The 25,115-nt window shown below is 42.2% G+C and overlaps 1 protein-coding gene across 7 annotated transcripts in view; it reads left to right on the forward strand.

Moving 5' to 3' along the window:
• The window catches only part of arhgap32b (Rho GTPase activating protein 32b), a 124,142-nt gene extending 100,372 nt beyond the window's left edge, over positions 1–23,770 (forward strand). For 6 of the 7 annotated variants that reach the window (XM_063487396.1, XM_063487400.1, XM_063487401.1 and 3 more), the window contains 12 exons: positions 12,193–12,342; positions 14,462–14,564; positions 14,948–15,092; positions 15,585–15,667; positions 15,980–16,087; positions 16,435–16,580; positions 16,664–16,865; positions 17,015–17,160; positions 17,273–17,347; positions 17,446–18,276; positions 18,547–19,205; positions 19,577–23,770. In XM_063487396.1, coding sequence (XP_063343466.1) covers positions 12,193–12,342; positions 14,462–14,564; positions 14,948–15,092; positions 15,585–15,667; positions 15,980–16,087; positions 16,435–16,580; positions 16,664–16,865; positions 17,015–17,160; positions 17,273–17,347; positions 17,446–18,276; positions 18,547–19,205; positions 19,577–21,745 — 4,817 coding nt within the window. In that variant the 3' untranslated portion in view covers positions 21,746–23,770. Of the gene's footprint in view, positions 1–5,173; positions 5,358–12,192; positions 12,343–14,461; positions 14,565–14,947; positions 15,093–15,584; positions 15,668–15,979; positions 16,088–16,434; positions 16,581–16,663; positions 16,866–17,014; positions 17,161–17,272; positions 17,348–17,445; positions 18,277–18,546; positions 19,206–19,576 lie in introns of those variants that run through there. The other variant, XM_063487402.1, reaches the window with a different exon arrangement.
• The last annotated feature ends 1,345 nt before the right edge of the window (positions 23,771–25,115 follow it).

Consider the following 25,115-nt stretch of genomic DNA (forward strand, 5'->3'; position numbering starts at 1 on the left):
GTTCACCACTAACCTTTGCCGCTTCCCAGTAAAATGATGGAAATTGTTAACACGCTGTGCTGTTCCAGTTAAAATAAAGACCATACAAGCTAGGAGCTATTAATCCCTCATACCGTGTGCTCGCCCTGTGTTGCAGTGGAAACTGGGATCAAACTGTACTAGCTTCATGGTAAAGGGTGGAAAAAAAAAGAGTTGTGAACTTTCAATAAACAAGGAAGGTTAGACTTCTTTCCTCCCCAGACAACCCATAAGACCTACCAGTTACTGACCCAGATGCACCCCCCATCCCCCTCCTCAGTGCAGGCTTCATCATGTCTGGGGACCAGTGATTTGGGCAGCTGTGAGCATACATGAGCCAAGACAGCTGCTTATGTGAGGGAAATGAGGAGAGAATGTGTGAGACAGAGTTAGATTTGTCTCCTGTTCCAAAGGATCTCAGATCATTTCCTGGTGCTGTGAGACTGTCCGAGGTCTGTGCAATGTGTTTATCTGCAGCGTCAATGAGACACTGTTGTTGTAAACTGCACCTTTGTATGGGTGGTGCCTTGGATTACGTACTAACAATTCAGGTTATGTTGTAAACTGACTGTGTGTGTAAGGAAGGTCATTGCATCAGTGACACAGAAAACATTTGCTAATAGATATCCTTACTTGTTAGACTTCTTTCACACTTCAGTGCACTGCAACATTATTTTGACACACACAAGCCTCATTAAAGAAATACATTTCTCATGATAACTGTGCGACTAAAAAACATAGAGGCATGTATCCAAACTGTAAGAATTAATATTTACTACCGTGTTTATGTTTCAGACAGCATGGTGTTCTTCTCCTGTCCAGTTAACTTGGCATCCTTGTACTTCTGGCATTCCAGAAGTCAAATGGATTATTCATGTCCATGCAAAATACCAGCTGTGTGATGCTTAATGTAGCACAAAGTTCTCATCCTGTTATATGGTACAAGATAGCAGGGCAGGAATTTACTACTTCCTATCTGTAAGATCTATGAGGAGACAGATAAGCTAAAGTCTCAGTTGAGTTGTACATATTAAGTGAAAGTTCTTCATGTGTAATGTAAATATTTTTAGTTTCTCATCCCATTTTAAGCTGTTTGGTGGTTAAAGTGCCTTTTAAAACACATACATTGGAAGTGGAAGACACAAACTGAACAGCTCATTTGAGCCAGCTTTTACTACCCTGGAAGGTTCAGGTGAGCTGCATTAGCTGAAGACCCCCCATGTCATCCAGTTACTACTAAGACTACACCAAGACTTCCTTCCTTCCTTACTTGTATATTGATTTCAGTGTAAGTATTAATAGCACTCAGGAAGGTGGAAGCAGTCTCAAACCACATAAAATAAAAGTATTACAAATTTCGTTTTTAAAATCTATGAACTGCATTTTCTGAATCTCACTACATGTGTGGCTACTGCTCTGTAGGTGTTCTGTCATGTGTTTTGTCCTAAAGGTCAAAGCTCCATGCTCACTGTGTCTTGTTTATTCAGCCCCATGGCTTCTATTAGAGATCCTTCTCGTGGGAAGTTCAGAAAGAAAGTGGTAAAGGCCTCTGCTCTGTACGTAAGAGGTTGCAGTTTTACCTTAGATCTTGTTATTGCTTGTCTGTAATAGTGTTACAGATGAACAGTATAAACTGGGCTGCACAGAACAAGCTCGTCTGAGGTTGATCTAAGTTTCATAATTTTCTATCTTTGTCATTCAAGGAGTTGGTTGATAGCACAGGAAACATCTTTTGACAGGGCACATTACATGCACTTGGAAGATGGACGGCCATACCAGTTTATTATGCAGAAATACACAAGCAGTAAAACACTTGCATTTGAAATTATTTAAAGTGCAGAGTTATCAACAGCGATGTGTAGGATGCAAAACTAAAAGTTCTGCAGAAAAAAGTTCCTCCAGTAATTTTAAACTGATAACACTGATGAGTATACAGAATGCCACTGCTAAATTTGAATGATTTAAAGTAGGTAAACAACATAAAATAGTGGTAAATAGTGGTAAATGCCTACCTACTGTAAGGTAGTGTTGGCTCTCTCTTAGTGTCAGAAAATCACCGTGGGCTATCAGCTTCTGATACTGGGAACTTCAAAGGGGAGGACACTTTGTTGGAGCTGCTCAGAAAAACTTAAACATCTGATACACGAAATTAGAAGCTACTGTATCTTTTTAAAGCTCAGCAGATGAGTAACGTCCCTCTGAACTGTTGTGTGCAGGCGTGTTCATAAGGGGAAAAAACAAATGAATGGGAATGCATTGCAAAGAACTAGTGTATACTTCAGTTCAGGACTTGAGTGAACGTACTGTAATTATCCAAGGAAATGTGTCTGTAATTCATTAAATATGCATCAGCTTAAAGCAGTCAAGTGCAGTGAATCAGGCTGCCTGGAGTCTTGTGATCCTGGGTCAGCAACAGTTAGTTAAATAATAGTTTTATTTTGACTCCGAGTGTTTGTTTCCTGAGGGACTGAGCTAGTTAATGAAATAACAAGATAATGCTTTCAGGGGGTCTTTAGAGGGCAGAGTTGACATAACGTCATGGCTAAGCTAAATACTTACAGGTTTTTTTAACCACACTTAAAGTGTTTGAGTGTCTTCTTGAGGTCAGTCGGCCAGAGGCACAGGGCAAGTCGGTCTTGTGTGTCTGGTTTGATTGTGTCAGGCTGGGAGGTCTCTGAAATGATCCTGGTGGGAGAGGGGGGGTAAGAACGAGAAGGAAGTCATTTTGGAATTTGCTTCAGCTCAACAATTTATGTAGCAGCATAGTCTCTCAAATGCACCCAATCCACCCTCAGTAAAAAGAAAACAACAACAAAAACTAATTACAGAGTTATTGGGTTTTTTTTAAATTACCTTTGAAGGTCTTGAATATTACGAAGAATAAAACTAGGGGTGCTGCTTGTTAGGAGTGTGTCGTATGAAGTAGCATTTTCCACTGTGCAAGCACCTCTTGCCTGCTTTGACGCCGGTGTTGCCTTCAATGCTGTTACAAGTATTGGGTATTTAGCGCAGTTCAAAGGCAGTATTTAAGGGAAATTGACTTTAAGGCAAGGGCGTCGATTTGGCATGGACGGAGGGGACATGTCCCCACCAATATCCAGCGATTATTGAATTGTCCCCACCAATAATTTGATCTCTTCTTGTAAAAAAAAAAAAAAAAAAAAAAAAAACCGATAGAAAGAAAAAAAAAAAAGATCTGTCAGCGTCTCAGTCACCCAGCGGTGCAGAAAGAGTTAAATTACGTTCTCTACTGGAGCCCGACCTCATGTGACAAATATGGCCAATGTGATTGGTCTGTTTAGTTTCAGCAGCGGCAAACCTGCGCTGAGAGGAGGACGGTAGCAAAGAGGAAGAACGTGCATATAAGAAAGTATTTTTTAAAGAAACCTGTAAGTCACTTAAAGCCAAGTTCACTCATGAAATGTGTCCGTCATAATAACGTTACAGGCTATGCTAGGCTTTGGCCCACATCAGTCTAAAATTGTATGCAACCATGAATTACGGCTTTTGGACACTAACTGCACAACAGGCAGCTCTATTAGTTCTCCCAGTCTCAGAGCAACATTTCTAATTTTGATTGAAACTGTCAGAAAAACCGGCAGCCTCGAGCAAGCCAGGATATTAGTTTAAAGAGGCTGTTAAAATTAAAATGTTGGTGACACAATAATTTCATCCTAATGGCACTGACATATTCATAGGGTTAATTTTTGAGACAAAATATCATGAGGTAGTCATGATTTTGCAAATATTCCACCTTGTAGTGCAGTTTGCACTACAATTGTTAGGCTGCTGATGTAAATTGATTGATTAGTGTAGATTTGACAAAGAATCTGAATTGTCTCACTTTTTATATGGCATGAATCAATGTGTTATTTTATCAAGAGGCAATATGTCCTAGTGCAGTCAGAGGGGAAAAGCCAGGGCCAAAGGTGAGGCACATCAAGCACAGAATAATAATTTTGTGGTCATCTTAGATGAGTTTTATGGACAAAAACCACCAGTTCATTTAGTGTTCCCTTAGTGCTAATGTATAAGAGAAGTTGGTGCACTATAACTGAAGTAATCGTGTTAAGATAAGATTACCTTTCGTTTTGTCACAGCAGAAAGTGGACAGTGCAAAGTTATATAGTAAAAATTAGAATACAATAAGAATAATATACTGTACACAACTGTACAGAATAGAATAAGATAGAATAAAATATACATTAGGATAAAAATAGAATACAAATGTTATATACACCTGAGTAAAAATACAACTTACAACGTCTTATTGCACGTGTGTGTTTGAGCAGCTGCAAAAGTCTTTGTTGTGGAGTCTGACAGCAGTGGGGAGGAAAGACCTGCGAAACCGCTCCATCCCACATTTAAGTCCTTAAAGTTATATTCTTTTATTGTCTTGACTCTATTTGAAGCTATTTTTATTTTTGTATGATACCTGATTTATGTGGAATATGGCTGAAGTAAACTAAAGTCTAAAATACTTAGTCAGTCATTTGTTTAATAGTAATTTAACATTATATAATTCACATATAAAACTATGAATTGTAATTTTAAATGGTTTAATAGCATGTAGAATAGCCTATGTAGGCAAGTATATTTCTCCTTTTTTATCAAGAAGCAAAGACGAAAAGGAAAAAAAAAAAAGAAACAGGGCGGGGTTCGGTGGTTGAAACACCCGTCCCCACCAGTCCCGCCAAAACCAAATCTACGCCCTTGCTTTAAGGCTTTAGTAGAGATGGCTGCAAACATCTCTACTAAAGTGAACTTTGATGATTGACGTCTAATCAATCATCAAAGTAGCTTAATCTTTTGTTCCAAGTTAACAAAATTAACAGTCGCTGACCTTCAATCGAAGTTTAAAATTAACAGTCTTGATTTTGCTAAAATTGACCCCCCCAGTAATCAGTATAGATAATCTACAGACCTTTGAGTTTAATGTATAAGCTAAAAGTTGTTGTGACTAACGCTGTCTTATTAACTTCGGTAATACTCGCACATTCGTTATTTTTGTCCGAAACAACCGGTAAAAGCTACGAAAGCCCATGTGTCCGGGAGCATTTGAAGGCATCAGGCGCGTGGTCGTAAACCGATAGGCTGCAGCTGTATTCGGACTCTGGTTGACAGAGCGAGAAAGTAAAGTCTGCGGTGTTTCATTGCTCTCCAGCCTTAAACTTTAAACTTTTAATGTCTTGGTTGACGAGACCTCGGTGCTTTTAGAGGAGTCTTCATCGTCGTTTTGTACAGGTGCGACTTTAGCGAAAGAAAAAGCCAAGTTGTACTTTGGACTTTGGAAAAACTGTCATAACGCTTCTAGGCAGGTCCAGTGATATGGAACAGAGGTAAGGAAATGCGTTTGATTTGTTTCGAGTTCACATTGTGGAGCTAACCTTTATTCCGAATCTTTCGGGGTTTCCTCTCGTTTTTATATAGATTAAGGGATTTGGATGACGTAAGGCTAATCCTGGGTTTTAAAGAAATTAGGGGAAATATTTTGTGCTGTATGACTCCGTATTTTTCCAGTTCCTCTCTCTTTAATTGTGTTAAGTGTGTTAGGTTCTAGTAACGTATAATTACATAGTAAATGTTCGTGTAATGTCATCTTAAAGCTCTGAACTGGCACTTCAGGGAAGCTTTGCGTCAGCGTTTGAAATATGTGGTTTATAGGATGTAGACGTGTTATCTGGTTAAACATTTAGCGGCAGATGATTACTCAGAACCAAAGACAGCTCAGTCCTCTATCCCTGGAATTTGAATATACACTGAGCGAGCACTTTATTAGCAACACGTGTGCAGTTTACACCAATGTAGCTTTGTCATGAATTCAGTTTTGCAAAGCTGCGACACTTTCAGATATTATTCTATTGTTGGAAAGGTGCTATTACTTTCATCGTTGACATGTTTAGTGGTGGTGTAGTGAGCTGTATAATGCTGGAAACTGTGCGTATAATTCTAAAGCAGGATTAGAAAAATAAACGTGTTTGGAAATTAGCGTTTAATAAAGGTGTGAAGAAATCGGAGCATTTAATAATTAAAAAAAATAACAGTGAAGAAAAGTGGGCTTCGAAAGGATTGGGTACAATACTCGGGCAGCCCTGAGCTCACATACAGATATATTACAAACTCTGGCTGCATCACCACCTGCAAATATAGAATAAAAACACTTTATTGTCGGTCAGAACATAAAGCAGCACGTATTCATGTAAGAATATCAGATGTTTGCCTATATACATTATTATTAAGGACAAACTGCACAGAATGTTAGGAAATAAATACATTGCATTTACTTATTTATTTTATTTATTTTCGGGTTGAAACAATAATTGCTTGGCCAAACAGAACCCAGCTAAATCCACCCCTCTGTTCCCTCGTCCCTCCCCATGAGATGAAACAATGAGGCATTTTGCTCCTGATACCATCGCACACTTGGGCCTTCTGTCCAAAAGGGTCACTATCACTCACCATTGCCTTGTAATAGGCACAGATTGCTTTGTTGTGCACAGTGAACAGGCATACAGAAACACCAACATTTGTTAATAGCTGTAAGCACAGCATCTTCTACTGTTATGTTGTATTAATTTTACAAGTAATGCAGACATTTTCTCTGTAGTAGTTGCCTTTCAGTGGACAAATGTCCCTTTTTCCCTTTTTTTTTTTTTTGTTGTTAATGTAATTTTCTGTCGGTTCCTCCTAGTATAATACGAACTTTTCAAGACACACAATGAAAGCAGTGTGTGTGTTTCTATTTTCTGGCGCTGCTTTGATGAGTTGATGTACAGTGCTAACTTGGAAATTCGCAGACATTTACAGATACTTTTGGTGGCCTGTGAAGATTTGACTTTAAGATGAATACACTAATATGTAAACCAATATATTTTTGGCACGTCTGTGAAACAAATTTCAGCTGAAAACTTTATTCTCAGAGCACGTAGATGTTTGAATCTGATGATGTACACAGAGTGCTAAAGAGGAGGGGCCAGTGTCTGAATTCCCCACCATTCCACTCTCGCTGGGATCCTAGCTAACGTGATGATAGCATCCTAAAGCCCCTATGAGCTGTATCCACACTTGTCAATGGTTGTGTATCCAGTGAACATTAATACAGAGTTGTTGTATTAAATGTCTCAGGCTTGAGTCTGCTGCCTGGCTCTGCTCTGCCTCTGGAAGCAGTAGCACTCTAGCATTGCTCTGAAGCTGCAATCTTCCCCCAATCAGTGTCCTGTGAAAAGCTTCCTGCTAATTGAAAGGAATGAGGTGGTCTGTTTTGGGTTTGAGAGTGTTAAGGAAGCTTGATGTTTGCCATTATGTTGCTAATTGTTCCTGCTGTAATGCTTGGCCTCCTTTTTTGCCTAGTCCAGCCTGTCACAGCCTGTCTCTTGGGGAAAGGGCTCGTCACAGTTACAGTCTGTTAAGGGCAGTAACTGAAACCTGTCAGTCACCCTGGGACATTATAACCATCCTCCTCTGTGTTTAGCTTTGTCATATCTGTTGTGGAAGCAAGATTCAGGCATGGACTCTGGTGATTTCTTCGTGTCTGTCAGTCGTTGCATACGCTCGCTGGATCTCAGGCAGAGTTTTGTCAAATCAGAGTGAACAGAGATGTGCTCCAAAGAGAGGCATCGCAGCAAAGAAGGTCATAGAGATATAACTTCCAAGGAGGGCAAGGTTTTTAAAAAACCTTTAATTTGTTTGCTTTACATGCAGTTTATGTTCTCTTGAATTTAAAGTTAATGTAGGTCATGCTTTAAAACTTAAATAAGAACCCAGAGGTGCTGGGGGTGGCTGCAACGTTGCAAGACCTGTAGCAGAATTGTCATCAGATATTGATGTCATCTGAGTTTGAGTTGAGCTGTTTCCTTAATTTGAAATTATTACAGTTGCAACTCACAGTTCAAACTGGAGGTGTTTACTTCATGGGGAGGATCTATTGAAATAATGTCCAGTGGCATCATGGGCAATGTAGGATACAGCATTGGTGTTTTTTGTTTCATACATAGTAATAACTCCTGCTAGAGTCATAACAACTTGGAACGTAATATTTAAAAGCTCTTGTGCACCCCAACTTGTTATTATTTATTTGTCAATTTATATAAGTCACCACCCAATTCAGTCTCCACCCCCAGACCTTGGTGTAATAAGCCAAGGCAGCGTGGTCAGGGAAGAGAATGGAAACTAATAACAAAAAATGAGAAATCCAGGACATCCACCTATGCCTGAAGCAGTAAAGGAAATGGAAGTGCATACCACTTTCTCAAGAAGCAGATGCTCTGATGTTGTTACTGTGGTGCAACAAAGGTGCAAGGATAAGGTATAAGCTATCTGAAACATGTAATGAAATGTTAATGTCCTTTTTTATGTTGATGGTCTGAAGCATTATTTGAGACAAGCTGCCACGTTCACAGTTGACGTTGTGAGTGGTGAGAAACTTGTTGTGAGTGCGGCTTCAGTTTTTCTTTGGTTTTAAAAATGTTCCCGTTGGGACACCCAGTCGCTGGTCTACCCCCTTAGGTGCCACGAGCTACAAATCTTGTAATTAATGTCAGAGAGAGGTTTTTTTTAAAGCCTACATCAGTCCCACTATCGTTAAACTAAAAGCCTTTTAACCAGCTGGATTTCAGCTCCAGTGCCGAGCACGCTCAGCCCCCGGGCTGTCATCTCCTTTGACAGTGAGCAGATGGGAGTCTCTGTCCGTCCTCTAGAGAATCATGGTTGTTTTTGCACTTCTCTTTCTCAGGTCTTACAGAACGTTGGAGTTGTTTAAAAAGGAACGTGTCATTGTAAACCTGCACAGTTACAAACAAACAAACCAAAACATACTTGAGGCCCTTTTTGATGCCTCAACAGAAAGTCAACTGTGCTGTCTCAGTGGTTTTGTGTGTGGGCATGGCAGCAGAAGGAATCTCTCCCTGAGGGGTAAACTGTAGCTCTGCTTTCTCCTGAAATGGAACGATCAGTTCTTAATTCAGAGCTGATTGTGCTGCTTCATTAAAATGCTTCTCTACAGACACAAAATTCAACATTTTGTTGCACACAGTTTATCTAATTGGAGTGGGAAGGCCGTCCCCCCTAGCTGACAACGATTCAGCTTCAGTAAACACAAATTGACAGGCTTGGTAGCATGTTGTGGAGTAGTTGGACTGATGGTACTGAGAGTCGGTACCAGTGAAACACTTTGTCTTTGCGTCCCCCTGTGTCCACCATAAAATTCATTCAGCTCAAAAGTAACTTTCCTTTCCCACCAGCTTGTTAGTTTTTACTGTCAGCTAGATGTTTGCATTCTAAATGTACTCGGCGGACCGTCAATTAAGTCAGCGTAGTTTGCCTCAATAGTGTGTTTTTAATATGCAGAAGAGGCAGCTTCTAATTCGTTTTCACCTAATGGTTTCTTGACAAGTGGCTCTCGCTCAGTGGCTGCTTCTTTTTAAATGATTTATACAACAGGACACCTTTGAGTTCATCTCTATCAAGGCATCCTAAAGTCTTCACCACTTCTGTTAATCAAACGGCTGCTCAGATATTGTTACTGTCTTAACATCATCTTCCAAACGCGGCTCTCTTTCACTCGGGCTGTTTCGTTTCTGGCGATTGAGATCGGTAAGCAGTGGCCTACTTTTAGTTGGAGTGCAGCGGTAGCAGAACGCAGTCTGGCAACAGGCAGCAAAGAGAAGCCTAATTTTTTAAAAGATTAGGCATCTATTTAATGGAATTTGCAACTCATACATTTCTTCCAGTCTGGAGATAACAGAAATCTGATATGAAGGTAAAATAAATATAATAAGTCAGTGAAACACATGAGAAGTGTAAGGGCTGTGATCGAGACTGCATTTAGAACGGGTTGAAGGAATGTGTCCTGGAACACAAATTTTTTTAAAAACTGATGCGACACATCAGTTTTTCCACCCAGACAAGAGTCGGTTGGAAGATATATATAAGTTCCAGATGTTGCTTTCACTTCAAGAAGTCGGTGATCAGTAGATACTATAGGTATTAGATGATTTCCTCATACTTTCACTGTTTCTTACTGTTTGTTATTCTCGAGCAAGACAATCAACCCAGTCTGTGTCAGATTTCGGTAGCATGGATGAACAGTTCTCCAAGTTAAAGACAAAAAATAACTTTCAGGGTGACAGAAAAGTCAAACAAGTAGTTAGTGTGAAGGGTTGGAAGGTATAATGATCAAAAAGAGGCAACTTAAAAAACAAAACAAAACAATAGCCAAGTAAAGAATGTCTTGACTGAAGTGGTGATACAAGCTGAGAGCAGACCACTGACGTCAGTGTGAGGGCAGACACACAAAAGATTAGACATAGTTTCATTCTCTGTGATGACTCAGGCTTAACTCTGAAGCTTTCCAGTGTGGTGGAGGTACACAGAAGGGCAACTGATAATGCTTTAAGAGTTTTAAAGTGATCCGCGGCTAGACGATATAATGTGAAAATGAAAAACGTTCTCAGTAAGAAAATCACAGCGCTGTTTCTGCATTACCCATCCTCTTTGTTAGGGTCGACACAGACTCAGTTTTAGGTTTTAAATGCATAAGAGTGCCTTTTAAATGTTATATTAAATTATAAAACACTCTGGCAAATATTATGACCTTTGTGTCGTTGGGGTTGGTTCCGACCCAGTTATAATATAAGACTATAAAACAACAATTAGTGCTAAAACTGAAATCATAAACACACTGTGAGCTCACTAACACTGTTAGAGAGAAGTTAGGGGCTTCTCTCCTTCCCTGAACAAACGGCGCCCTTTATCCCTACTGTTTCCCTGGAAAAGTCCAGACGGACAGATTTCCAGACGGAAATGTACAGACATGTAAAGTATGTACAGACCAACTCAGTTTAGTTGGTGACTTGCAGACCACACATCTCCAGTTTGTAGCATACAAACATGAGAAGATTTAGTAAGCCAAGCTTTTTCGTATCTTTGCTGAAGATGAGGCAGAGGATACAAAATAGCCTATATTGTCTTCATCCATATTGCTTGGCTATCAACCAGAGGACAAAGATACAACTGATGAGGAGTTTACAGGGCTCCACGTTCTTCAGTTTGTTTTTAAAGACACCATCACTGTTGTTTCAATATTGTTCACAACAAAACGTTTGAAAAAAAATTATTTTTTTGCCCTTTTTTTAGAGTTAATATGTATAACTCTAAACAGACCCACAACACCACGGATGTTACTATAGTTAATATTTACAAAAAAAACAAAAAAAACAAATTTATTTTAGAGAGGTTTTCTAATACTCCTCATTAATAGTAAGATATTATAACAACCTTTTTTTAAAAAATGAAAATGAGAGGGTAAACTGTAACAAAAGCCCTGGGGGCCATAAGAAAAATAATAAAACCATACTTTATGGATAAGGTAGCTTAACGAGGTAACCAATAGGTGACAATCAAACTGGATGATGAACCCCGTTTTAAGGGTTTTTTTTTTTTTTTTTTGGCTGACCCATTAACATAAGAGATGGTAGCAGAAAGCTAACATAAGAGGAAGGTTAAGTTTATTGAATACCCACTCTGCTCTTTGAATGAATGACACAGCGCACCAGTATACCATTATACTTATGTGAGCAGTGAATGGAAACATGCTGGAGTTTTTGTGCATTTTGTTTTTTCCATATTGTTGTGACTAAATGCACGTTTAAAGGACATTTGAAGCTTTCATGAAGCAAGTCTACACAACTGTGTCAAGTAAAGTGACCACAGAGTGTAAAACGACTCATCTTAGCAGTCAAGAATTCTGTCCTCCCAAACAGGCACCTTATCTTATTCACTGGATAGCGTTTCCACGTCTCTTCAAAGTAGCGAAAACAACTGGTGTGTCATTTAAGGAGCTTATGGATTTTCTCAGACAGACTATCTGATTGATATGGGGGGGGGGATCGGGGATCTTCTCTTGAATGGATGCTCATATTGGATGTGAGGGACTCCTTTGTAATTGCCAGGAAGGCGGTATTTTAGAATGAAGATGTTGCTTAAGGAAATTACAGATGCATAAAAGAGGAGTTTCCATTACAATGAAGCTGAAATTCACAATGGGACAACCTGAAGCGATCTTGGGGGTTTAGCTGTAGTGCATGGATGCATCGTGTGGGAAATGTGAGCCTTCACTTGTTGCTGTGTGAGGGATCTAAAATGTGTCCTTCCTTTCCTCCCTCCCCGATTCCTCAGTGTCTAAAAAGCACGGGAAGCTGATCACCTTCTTGCGCTCCTTCATGAAGTCCAGGCCCACCAAGCAGAAGCTGAAGCAGAGAGGCATCCTCCGGGAGAGGGTGTTTGGCTGTGACCTGGGAGAACACCTCCTCAACTCAGGACATGATGGTGAGTGATAGAGCATTACAAAACTGCAGCGTTTGAAACCGTTAATGATATCAGTAGTCAAATCGCATAATTGTGGCTGAAAAAAGCTTTTTTGCTCTTCAAATATTGGAATTTTATTGGAAATTACAGTCCAAATGTCTGTGCACAGAGTGGTTACATGTTGCCCTGTTGAGCGGTTATATAGCTTACTCTGACAGCCTACGTAAAACCATTCATTTTCTAGATCAGGATACTGCACTGGTAATCATGGTTGTCATCTTACTTTTCCTGTTTGCTTGGAGAGTTTAGAGGCTGGATCGCCTTAGCTGTCGTTGTTGAAGTTGGTCCAGAGCCAGGTCTCGAGGTTTCCCAGAAGAACACTGCAGCATAACCAGATTATTATTCACTTCACCTGTTATCTTAAAGCTGTGTTTGAATGGCGTCCGCCTCATACGGCATGCAAATATGAGCTTGTAGCTCATCTGGTTGCACTATAGATGTTTGCTGTATTGAAAGTCCATCTGCAGCCTGGTATCTGGCTATAATGGTAATGGTGGCCTGATTACACCCTAACATCAGCTCTGACCAGCTTAACAATACTGCTCTGTTGTTGAGCACTGATCAGTAACTTAATTTTAGTTCATGTTGACACCAGCTTAAACGCCCATTTGTTCAGGTTAATGGATGACATTGCATGTGTGGATGTGAAGGATTCTCATTTGGCCAGCACATTTGTTTACAGCGATCACAGTTCAAACCATGCAATATTATAGTCGCCTATCAGTGGGTGCTCTGTCACACATTTGTGGGTGAAGGAGCTGATGACTGACCTCTGGAAATCCTGCCCTACCTTGTAAGGAGAGACGTGAGGTCTCAGTCACATGGTGCTCGGTCAGACAGTTAAGGTGTTTACTTGTGAGGTAGACCCCAGAACAACTACTTCTGCAGAACGGATACCTTAAAGAACAGCCTGGATAAATTTTGATTCTGCAACTGTTTAGTTTTTATGAAGTCATTTTGTTTCTGAGTGCAAAGAAAAAATATTATGAAGGTTCCAAAATAAAACTGGAATGTTAGGAAAAGCTGTATTAAAAACTCCTTGCTCTTGTTAACAGCACTTGGGAAATACTTAAAACAATAAAAAATATAACATTTTCACAGGGGGGCTAATAATTCTGTCGTCATCTGTAAAAGGCACAAGAATTCTACTTGATGTTCTTATCTTGCCTTGGAAGTGCCTTAAACCTGCATTCTTTCTGTCATCATGTTGTGACTCCTCTGGTTCTAAAATACAGTATGATTGTACAGACGTCTGTAGGAAACAGCGCTTGCTCCCAGCACAACATAAAGATTCATTGTAGCCCTTCTTGTACTTTGTATGCCATCTTTCAAAACCCAGCTCATGTGATACATCCGTGAGTAAGGGATAAAGGGTTTTCACTTCTTGTTGAACACAGGCCAGTTTAACAGTTTAAAGTGCTTTTAAAAGATGAGGAAACATTCTAGTGATTTCCACATTTAAACACATGCTGTGCATCTTTGTGAAAAGAGATACTTGTAACAAGTTCTTCCCACTCGGTCCTCTCCTGTGCGGTAGAATATCCGCTTGTTTGTTCACATTGAATGAATGGCCTTATTTTCTCTCTGGCTACATGTGGAATTTGAACAGCTGCTTCAGCAAGTGTCCCACTCTGTCAATCTAAAATGATGTGTGAGCTGTGGGGAGGCCTCCTCGTACATATACACACTGTCCTTATCTTCCATAGACACGCTCACATAGACAAATAACATGTCTGTATTATGCATAGCTCCTGAAGGAGAATGAAGAGACACTAAGCTTTTTCGTAATTTTAGCCGTCTACCACACAATCACTGGCACGGTGATTGGTTGCCTCACACGCTGACAGTTTCCTTACAGACTACCTGCATCAAAACAGAAAAAGGTTTAAGGCAACCTAACAGTACCAGGTAAAGAAATACATGATTCAGTATACATATGTGTCCACTCTAGCTCCGAGAGTGTTTTTCCATCAGAAAGCACAAAAAAAGTTGGTCCACCCTCAATATCCTGGCATCTTCTTCTGTCCTGCTGCTCAGCAAAGATTGAAAATGATGAATTGCCGTTGTTTTTGTTTGACAGTGCCCCAGGTCCTCAAGAGCTGCACGGAATTCATTGAGAAGCACGGCGTGGTGGACGGCATTTACCGCCTGTCTGGAATTGCTTCAAATATCCAGAAATTGCGGTAAGGAGGCACACACTGACCGACATCCAATCCTTGGGACTCAGCACTAAGAGTACTTTATACAACATGTCTCTCTCAACCCAACACACACGTTGATGCTTTCTAACGATCACACTTTAATGCACGCATCAGGAGCAGCTCAGGGTTCAGCATCTTGCATGCAGATTGGAACAACCGGGGATCGAACCACCAACGTTCAGATTAGTAGATGACCTGATCTGCCAATCCTGAGCCCATGTGACATTGTATAATATTATATGGAGAAAAGATCTTTGCAAACACTACTGAAAAGTAGAACAGTTTCATGGCCTGTGTCAGCACTCACTGATGCATGTTAGTTTGTTGACTGCAGTTTGTTGCTTTGTCCTTTTCTTTCCCATCAGGCATGAGTTTGACTCTGAGCAGATCCCTGACTTGACCAAAGATGTTTACATCCAGGACATCCACTGTGTTGGCTCGCTCTGTAAACTCTACTTCAGAGAACTGCCTAATCCACTGCTCACCTACCAGCTCTATGAGAAGTTCTCTGTAAGTAAAGCGCTTAGTTTCTTACACTAATGTGGGCTACAGGGCTGCTAACTGTTGCAGATTGGGCGTGACTGACTGCTGACTTTTCTAATGTGATCTCGATAGAAAAGAAATAAAACAGGTTTATCTTATAGGAATTCTTGAAATTCCTCCTCCAGTCATGGGCCATAGACACCCCTAAAATAATAGCACCGCATTCGACACACCCTGTCATTAAAAATGCAGCAAACCACTGTGTGTGACTTGGAATAAAAACTTTCTCCAAGCACACCAGAGGCATCCCTCAGGATGAAGTAAATACTTGCTGGTTGCTATGGCAGCTAGACTGAGGAGGGGGGCTTCGCGGTTACAGACCGATGTTTTGTCTGTGCCCTATATATCAGCATGAACTTGGGATATCAATGGAATAAGCTTAATGTGGACATAGCACCAAATCCCATTACTGTCCGTCTCTCCCTGTCTCCTAATCTCTTGTTTTGCTTTCACTCGAAGGAGGCTGTATCAGCAGCAACAGACGAAGAACGACTCATCAAAATCCATGACGTCATCCAGCAGCTTCCGCCACCGCATTACAGGTTAGTGTAGAGGCACATTGCCCCCCATTGGCAGGCTAAGGAGCTGCAGGGTTACAGACTGGCTGTGCATTCAGTTGTCTGTCTGATGGTGTTAGAATCAGAGCTTTCTGTAATGCTGTGGAATTGAGTGGAATCTTTGTCTGTGTTAGGATTAATTGAATTTCCCAGACTGTGTGAAATTTGCAACTGGCATTCCAATAGGGATTAGAGGACCCAAGCCAAACGCTGATGCTCTGAAGACATAATTTTATCATGTTCGTTAGCGTGCACATCACTGACGGAGCAAGTTTAATCTGAATATGTGATTCTTAGGACCTTGGAGTTCCTCATGAGGCACCTTTCCCGCCTGGCAGCATTTAGCTACATAACCAACATGCACAGTAAGAACCTTGCCATCGTGTGGGCACCCAACCTGCTGAGGTGAGAGCTCATCCTGCTTTGGTGAATCTTCTTTCATTGTGTTGAATAAATTGTAACTCTTCATCTGTACATTTGCTCAACTGGCTGGGCACTTCAGGTCACCGCTAATGATCTTTTTAATTTCAAGTATACGAAATAAAAGTTGCTGTTCTTTTTGGTGCCACACACTCTCGGTTCTTAGACTGGGCTAATTTCTAATGATTGCCACACAAAGTACACTCTGTCTGGTTTTTAAAATGAGTCATTCTGCCTGAATTGAAGGTTTTAAGTAGCCATCACATGTTGGAAATTCTTCTGAGTTAAAGAAAATTTCACTTCTGTTTTCCCGTTTTCTCTTGTTGTCTCAGGTCAAAACAGATTGAATCCGCCTGCTTCAGCGGCACAGCAGCCTTCATGGAAGTTCGAATCCAGTCTGTAGTGGTGGAGTTCATTTTGAACCATGTTGATGTGCTTTTCAGCACTAAACTCAGCTCACTAATAAGAGAGGGAGCAGGTACATAGACATCCCGCCAGCGTGCACACATTAAGCTAAATTCAAATAATTTGCCACTGATCGCTTTTCTGCTACATTGTCAGGTCACAACTCTTTGTCACGGCCAAAGTCCCTGCTGGTTTCATCACCCTCAACAAAACTTCTAAGTCTAGAGGAGGCCCAGGCCAGGACCCAGGCTCAGATCAACTCTCCAGTCACTGAAGACAGCAAGTACATTGAAGTGGGTGAAGGTCCAGCTGCTCTGCAGGGCAAGTTCCACACCGTCATTGAGTTTCCCACAGAGAGGTCAGCTGTTTTCCTGTTTTATTAATGTCTATTATAATGAAAAAACCTTGCATGGTGCTCCTTCTGCTGGTTTTTTGATGAGACTGCAAGACTTTCGGAAGTTATTGAAACCAGCTGCCTTTCTTGTCCATCATCATTTTCTATTATAGGAAGAGACCGCCTAACAAGTCGAAGAAGTCTCCTGTAGGTAGTTGGCGTTCTTTCTTTAACCTGGGCAAGTCTTCCTCTATGTCCAAGCGGAAGTTACACCGCAATCCCAGTGAGCCTAATGAGCTAAAGGCTATGGCTCTCGCTGGTGAGTGCTCACGCCGCATCTACAGTAAAAACTGTCTGGAGCTAATGAGCGTTGTGCAGCAACAAGAGCTTAACAAACGTGACAGCAGTGAATGTTGATGGTTGTGTTTCAGGAGGAAGAGGAGACACTGCAACATTAAGGTCAGCCAAAAGTGAAGAGTCACTGAGTTCCCTGCATAATGTTGAAGGTAATTATTTATGACCTCCACTTCACTTTAACTTGGAATAGAAAGCTTAATCAGTCGTTATCTTTATCGTTTGTGTTTGTGTTCTGTTCTTCCGTCAGGCGAGTCCAAGGTGTACCGTCCTCGGCGACCGCGCTCCAGCAGCGATGCTCTGTCAGCCTCTTTTAACGGCGAGCTGCTGGACAGCCGGCAGCACTGCAACTCGTACGATAACCTGGATGGCACAGAAGACAGCGACGGAGACGACGGACCCATCTGTGTGCCTGCTCTTATCTCGCCTCCACGCTCAGCAGGTGAAGACGTGGACCTCAGCCCTCCAGACATCGGGATGGCCTCCTTGGACTTTGACCCCATGTCATTCCAGTGCAGTCTCCCTGACACCTCCTATGCCTTCCCCCTGGATGATTCACCGGTCAGGGCTGAGGGCTCCACTTTAAAGAGGAACCAGGGCAACATCTGTGGCAAGACCAATGGCTCTGATCTCATCTCTGCCTCCTTCATCAGCAGCTTGACTTCCCCGCTATCCACAGATACCAGCGTGGCTACAGGGGAAAAGGCAGAGAACAAGAAGCTGACTGCGTCTTACTCGTACACTGATAAACCCACACAGGCCGTGTCACCTATTAAATGTGGAAAGGCTGCCAGTTTGACACCTTTTGTCACTTCAGACACTTTGTCCACAGAAACACGTGGGAAGATTACAGCTGGACAGGCTGTCTTTCCACAATCTTTATCTTCTCCTTCGATATGCAAGGACTCTCCTACATTGATGGGCAGTGTATTGCTGAAAGTAGCTGAGCCATCGCTAAGTGAAGCTTTTCAAATGGAGCTGAATTCTAAACTGGCAGCCTTTGACAGTGTGGACAGCCGAGAGGTAAAGGGAGAGGACGGCGTGCAGCAGGGACCAGCTGCTAATAGCCAAGAGCACCAAGGTAGGGCAGCGAATGAGATACATACTTTCGACCTGTTCTTTAGATGAAAATAAAAGTAAGGTGTTTGTATGTATTTTTGCCAGGTTTAGCTTTGCAAGGATTTCATCTTAAACCTTTTTCTTCCGATGTCTGAGCACCTTACTTACTCCCCGCCTTTTCCCACGCTTAAAGCACCTTAAAACCTTCCCGCCTGTTCCACAATCACCTAGAGCTCTCTTGCTTATTCATGCTTCAACTATAGTTCCCTTGTGTTTTTTGTGTTCCCACTAGGAGTCACAACTCTGGACTCTTCAAAGGACCCAACCCCTTGTTCCCTCAACTCTACAGCACCCTCTTCTGTCCCTCCTCCTCCACCTCCTAAAAATGCTGCCCGCATGTTGGCCCTGGCCCTGGCTGAGTCTGCTCAGCAGGTGTCCACTCAGTCTCAACTGCGGTCTTCTGAGCCCTCAACACCGCTGTCCCCTCTGCAGCCACATGAGGCCTCCAGCTTCCAGGACTCGCCACATCCTTTTGTCCTACAATTCCAGACTGCCTCAGAAGACGGAGCTGGACGAGGAAGTACCCCCCCACCAAACAGTGCTGCTACAAGTGTGATCACAGTTTCATCTCATCCCTCCGCTTCCAGTCCTTCAAACAAACACCAGCCACCAGAGTTAACCAGCGTGATCACTAAGCCATCAGACAGTGCCAAGTCCTCTGTAACTGCATCGCAGCCAGAAGTGGACTCCCTACCAGACACTCCACTTTACAATTGTGCCCCTCTCTCCACATCACCCAGTCGGACTTCTCCAACCAGGAAAAGTCCAGAAAGACAGCAGCCTGTGACAGGACCAGTCCCACTTCATAGTAGCTCATCCAATTCCACTGCAGCCACAACCCCCAGTGGCAACAGCAAGGAGAGTGGAATCTTACCACAGCATGGTCCTGAGGTAAGGATATCATGTTGGCTGGTCCCAAGGGGTCCTAGCAGTGAATCCCAAAACTCACTGTTTTGGGATTGAGAATGTTTTCAGTACCACCACCTATTTTTGACAGAAGTTATCCTCGGTGTAGGCTGCAAGTCTCTACCTGTATGTATGTAGGTATTTTTTAAATAATTGACTGTATGCCACTACTACTCTGCATTCAGATACCCCACTCTGATACTTTAGATACTTACAGTTCATATTGGAAAAGTCTTGTGCTATTATATAAAAAAATTCACAACTCTTATTTTTCTTTGTTTGTTTGTTTGTTTGTTTGTTTTTTCCTAAACCTGATATAAATAATGACTTATCCTGTGTTGGCCTCTTTTTCTCAGGTCAAACCAGAGGAGAAGGCACCACCCCCAGTTCTTCCAAAACCACCAGAACAGCCAGCTCAGAAGCTGAAAAAATCAGTCCCACCACCCCAAACCCAAACTCAGCAGCAGAGCCAAGCCCAAATACAACCTCCAGCTCAGACACAGCCTCACACACATTCCCAGACATTAGTCCAACCCCAGCCTCATCTCTCAAAGGCTAGCGCAAGAGTCGCACCCACCTCTGCTGAGCCTGTGGAGAAACCTTGGGAGGCCATAAAGCCAGTGCAGCCCTGTGCAGAGTCTGGAAAATATCACGACTCCTATGGACCCACTCCTCCTGCCCCTCCTGTTCGCACTATAGAGAGCAAACTGGCCACAGCAGCACTTAGCCAGAGTGAAACCTCCTACCATATCCTGGGTGAAGGTCCTCCGCCTGGCCATATGGAGGATGCTCTCCCTCACCATCCTCTTTCTCCTCGTAAATCTTCCACGCACCAGCCAGCCTACCTGTACCACGCTAAAGGAGAACCCGTCCTAATTGATCCTCCAGGAGCTGCATACTACCACCAGAGGCCTGTAACTCTGGGCCCGCAGTCTATACCACACCACTACCAACCAGACAGTGTCCCTCCACATACCTATGTGTCAAAGTCTGAGCCTCAGATACCCTACAGTGCCCGAATAGATAACAGATACAGCACTTTAGGCCCCAGGTCCTACCATCACTCCATCAAGTCCAGAGGAAACCCCAGGAGTGTTTACCTAGCCCCAGGGCCCGGGCACCAGGGCTACAGTCATGACAGAACTCATGGCTATCCCACCATCCGCAGAGTGCACTCGCTCCATGTTCCTTCCAGCATTCGCTCAGTGCCCATCCAGAGGACTGAAGTTCCTCCAGATGATGACATGTTCTTCTACCACCGACCGGTGTACCAGTGCAAAGCCTACCAGCAGCCCCCGCAGCAGTCCTCGCAGGCAGACTACCATGTTACCCAGCTGCAGCCTTACTTTGAGAACGGACGAGTCCAGTACCGCTACAGTCCATATTCTGGTTCAGGCCCATTAGAGGCGCCTTTCTATGACATCGACCCATACGGCACTATCAGAGTCAGGCACCTTCACTCCTACAGCGGCCGAGATGCAGGAACACTTCCTGGGCGTCCTGGTGGAAAGGCGACTGGGTATCACTACCTCACTCGCCACATTCTTCCTCCTGGGAAGGAGCACAGTTTTGTGAGCAGGGACATGCCCCCCGGGCATGGGAGCAAAGAAGTTGCTGCTTACTTATCCTGGGACCCAGAGGAGTCCGAAAGGTTGCGTATGCATTCTATCCGCAGGGAGAGCAGGGCCAGGCTTAAGGTTAAAGGCCCCGTCCTCTCTCAATATGACAACGTGGGCTTGTTCACACCAGCAGATATATCAGGCTATGAAACCCTGCACCTGCGCAGTAAATCTGACCCAGGCAAAGCTGTGCTGATACCGTCTGAGAGCAAAGACGGCCGCTACCTGCCCAGACAAATGGTGTCGGACCCTGAAGCCCTCATGTACATGGAGACTGACAAGCATGTCCAGGGCAGCGGAGTGGGTGACAAGCCTGATGCACTTTCCAAGCAAAGCAGCTCCAAGAAATGCCAGTCCTCTCACTCCCTCCCCTCTGCTCTGAGCCACAGTCTTTCTCATCAGCAGGAGAGCGGACGGCACGAGGCCAAGTATGAGCCCGGAGATGACGGCAGCAGGTCTAAACACAAGAGGAACTTTCAGGCGCGTTACGAGTGTCCAGATTCTGACCACCACCAGAGTAAAGTGAAAACATCAAGCGGCTTTCACAGCACAGACGATCAGTCATCAGCCCCCAGGGAGCAAATCGGCCGCTCCAAACCCGAGCGATCGCACAGCGTCCGAGAGCAGCACTACAGCCAGGCCAAAGCAGACCTAGACAGAGACTACTCGTGTCAGAAACACAGCACGAAAGCAGTGCAGTCCCACTATGACAACTTGGACGATTACCACCCAGTACCTCAGCCTCATGCCCCTGTTCAAAAACATGGAGCGTCCAGCTCCTACCCAGCCCCAGGATTTCCAGTGAGCCACAACAACAGAGCTTACTCCACAGCACTAGGTCAGGGGGCCTTTATCCAGACTAGCCTGGCCATGCAGAGGCCCGAGACAGAGATTCATACAGAGTGAAGCATTTAGGGGGAGGTGTAAAATAATCTTAAGCTGTGTAGAAGAAAGACTCTGAGCTATGGTTGAGCAGCCTCTGCAGGACAGTGGACTGATGTATCACCAATATTTTTGCTTCTCTGTATTTTTAAAGAATTGTAAAGAATATTGTAAGACTTTTTACAGAAAGTCCTGAATGTATACCTGAAATTATTGTCCATGAGGTCTTGTTGTTGTGATTGATTGAGACAGTAGCCGGTCATAAATGTATAATGATATGAAAGACGTGAGGTACTTTTAATAGGAACCACAAAAATGTAAATTATATATACTATATATACAAATAGAAACACTCATAAAAAGGGATTTTAGTTTGGTTTTTGTTTTTTTTATATGGTGTGTCGCTGGGTATGAGCATCAACTGGGACTAAGGTTTGCATTTTAGAAATGCATGCACTCTATCTCTTACAGAACAGTTCTGTGTACTTCTCTATCCATTGCGTTCTCTCTGGATGTCACAGCACAAGTCGTTTCAGGAGGAGGATACGTGTAGGTCGACGCAGGGGCCTCCTGCTAATACGACAGAAGCAGCGTGTCCATGTTTGTTTTGAAGAATCTGAGCAGGAGGTTAGATGAGGACCTGCAGCCGGGTACTTTGAGTTAATGTAGTGCTTGTCAATGTCTTTATTCTCTCTGACTGTGCCATTTTTACATAACTTTGTTATAAACTGATTACAATGACTTCTAATGGAATGTGTTGGTACTCGTGTTCTTCATTAGAAGAGGGACCAAATGACTCGGCACAGTTCTTGCACATATGGGATAAAGATGGGAATGTGGATGAATGCCTGTTGTAGCACCAGAACTGTAAGGGGTTATTTTTCTTGTTCTCTCCCCCCCCCCCCCCCCAAATCAGATTCATGGTACTTTCTGGGCTAACTGAATAAAGCTGGAAACAATGTCCTTCTGAACAATGTGGGGAAGAACACATTGTTGCTGCTTTGTTGGGGAAAAACTTTGATGAGCCTTAAATTTTGTTCCTGCAATCCATACATTTTATTTTTCCTGTCATAATACATAAATGCATGACGATTCTCAATATGTCAAGGTTGAAGGATTATTTTGATTTTGATTCTTGTGGGTTATTTAGTTTCGTATCACCTTGATGGTTCTACTTTTTTTTCTAAGGATATGTGGGACAATTTTCTTTTCAGGCTGGAAATCAATGTATAGTACATTCATTTGGTATTATACTATAAGCCCTTCTGGGTAAGCATAATGGATGGATTACAATATGTTTCAACTATGTCCAAATCCAGGTTGTACTCTGTAACTGTTTGACTTCTATATCGCTTGCAGGTTCTGCTCCTCTTGCCTTATGTAAAGCCTCTACCTTTTCAGATGGGGCGTTGATGTAAGGCATTATGTACTTGAATGTGAAAACACTCGTCTCAAAATAGAAGTTATCTACAGTCAGATATGAAATAAATAAAACTGTTCAGGAAGAGATAGAATCCATGGCTTTTGTGTGGATCTGAATGTTTCTTGAAAACAGATGGAATCACAGATATCAGAAGTCGTTTTGTTTCCCAGCATCTTGTTACGAGTGTATCTTAAATTAGTGACGTCACTAGGGTGATGACTGATGCTTTGAGCAAATAAAGAGCTTGAATATAAAGACCAACCGTCGACAAATTTAAAGTCTCCACACTTATATACTGCTGAATACAGGTGGTATTTTCAAAGTCCACATGTAGTCGTGTGAGTCAGCCTTTCCCCTGTCTCTCTGAAAAAGATAAATAAAAATGTTCATGACACACCGCATTTATAGCATCGCAGCAGCATCTTCTAATGTAGTCTAAGTCTAGTGTTAAAAGAGACTCCTGTCTCTCCTACAGTTTGCCTTGCTCAGGATGTTGAACACCAATTCCTGCTGACAGACCATTGCTGCAAGAAACATGACTGTTTTCTCCATGTACCCAATTATTTACTATATGATTGAAATAAGTTATTACAGTAAAAAGTAGGTGTGACAAAACATCGCAGTTAGCTGAAATGAAAATAAACTATACTTTTGACAAAAATAAACAATATTGTGTTCCCTATAATTAAATGTAATTTAGTCTTTATTGGTTCAGCTACATTTACACACACAGCTTACCTGATGAGGGTTTGATGGACAGGTGGGAGGTCTACATGACTTTGAGTCAAATCTGTACACTTATTCTGAGTTTATGTCTTGGAAAAATACTATATATATATATATATATGTACACACACACACACACACACACACACATACTACAAACAATCCCAATGAAACTAAACTGAACTATAATAACTTTGATGTAAATGTGCTGTGATGGACTTCTTTTCAGAACAACACATGACTTACTGAATAGCAGAGTGTTGGTGGCTTTATGCACCTCTGCAGTTGGAGACTCGGCTCAGTAACTTTACATGGTCTGGACTTTGTGGCTGAGTTGCTCTGGTTTCTTAAGTTTGCAAAAACACCAGTTACAACTGATGGTGGAATATATCGGAGGAAACATTTTGGAACAGTAGCATCTTATTGCATGACCATGCTCAAATTACATTCAGTGCTTTGGAACGACCCATTTGTTCCCAAATGTTTATAAAGCCAGAATACATGGATAGGTCCTTTCGTTTTATACACATAGTGCAACGGGACTGAAAACAACTGAAGATTCAGAGGTATTGACCAGTTATTTGGTCCATTTCCCCCTCCTGTGGATGAAGCACAAATCTCTGGGGTAAGCTGTTATTTGAAAAGGAAATGCTTGCTGCAGGAGAATCAAGAGAATGCAACGTAATCCCTGGTTCAGCTGTGATGATGTAAGATGACCAGAATGCCCTATGTATTTTAAAATGACAGCTCCACAAACCTCATGGCTTTCTCAATTTGACCAACAGGGGGATCTAAAATGCATAAGAATATTAATTCCTTTCCAAAGAAACATTTATGAAAGCATAAAGCATATATAATGAATCAGCTTTTTAAAAAATGAATGTAATTGTCTTCCCCCAACTTTGGTATAATATCTAATGCTTAAAAGTGACCTACATGAAGGAGAATGTGTTGAAATCATACCACCACCACAAGAACAGAGCCTCTCAGGTTTGGCAAGAGAACTGCAGAGTTTAGAGCTGTGCTTGTACTTGGTTTTCCCTCCTGTTTCATATACTGATCAGAAACCTCATGTAAAAAAAGACAATTAGAGTAGGACTGATATGATGACATAGCTGTCATGTTTATCATCTAAATTCAGTTTCTCGTTTGAATTTATAACGGAGATCCATAATTACTAAAACAGGCAAGTAATATTTTTTCATTTCGGTTAGCGCACTTACATTATATTTTTAGTATGATAAA

The sequence above is a fragment of the Pelmatolapia mariae genome, linkage group LG10_11 (genome assembly GCF_036321145.2).
Source record: "Pelmatolapia mariae isolate MD_Pm_ZW linkage group LG10_11, Pm_UMD_F_2, whole genome shotgun sequence".
Taxonomy (NCBI): domain Eukaryota; kingdom Metazoa; phylum Chordata; class Actinopteri; order Cichliformes; family Cichlidae; genus Pelmatolapia; species Pelmatolapia mariae.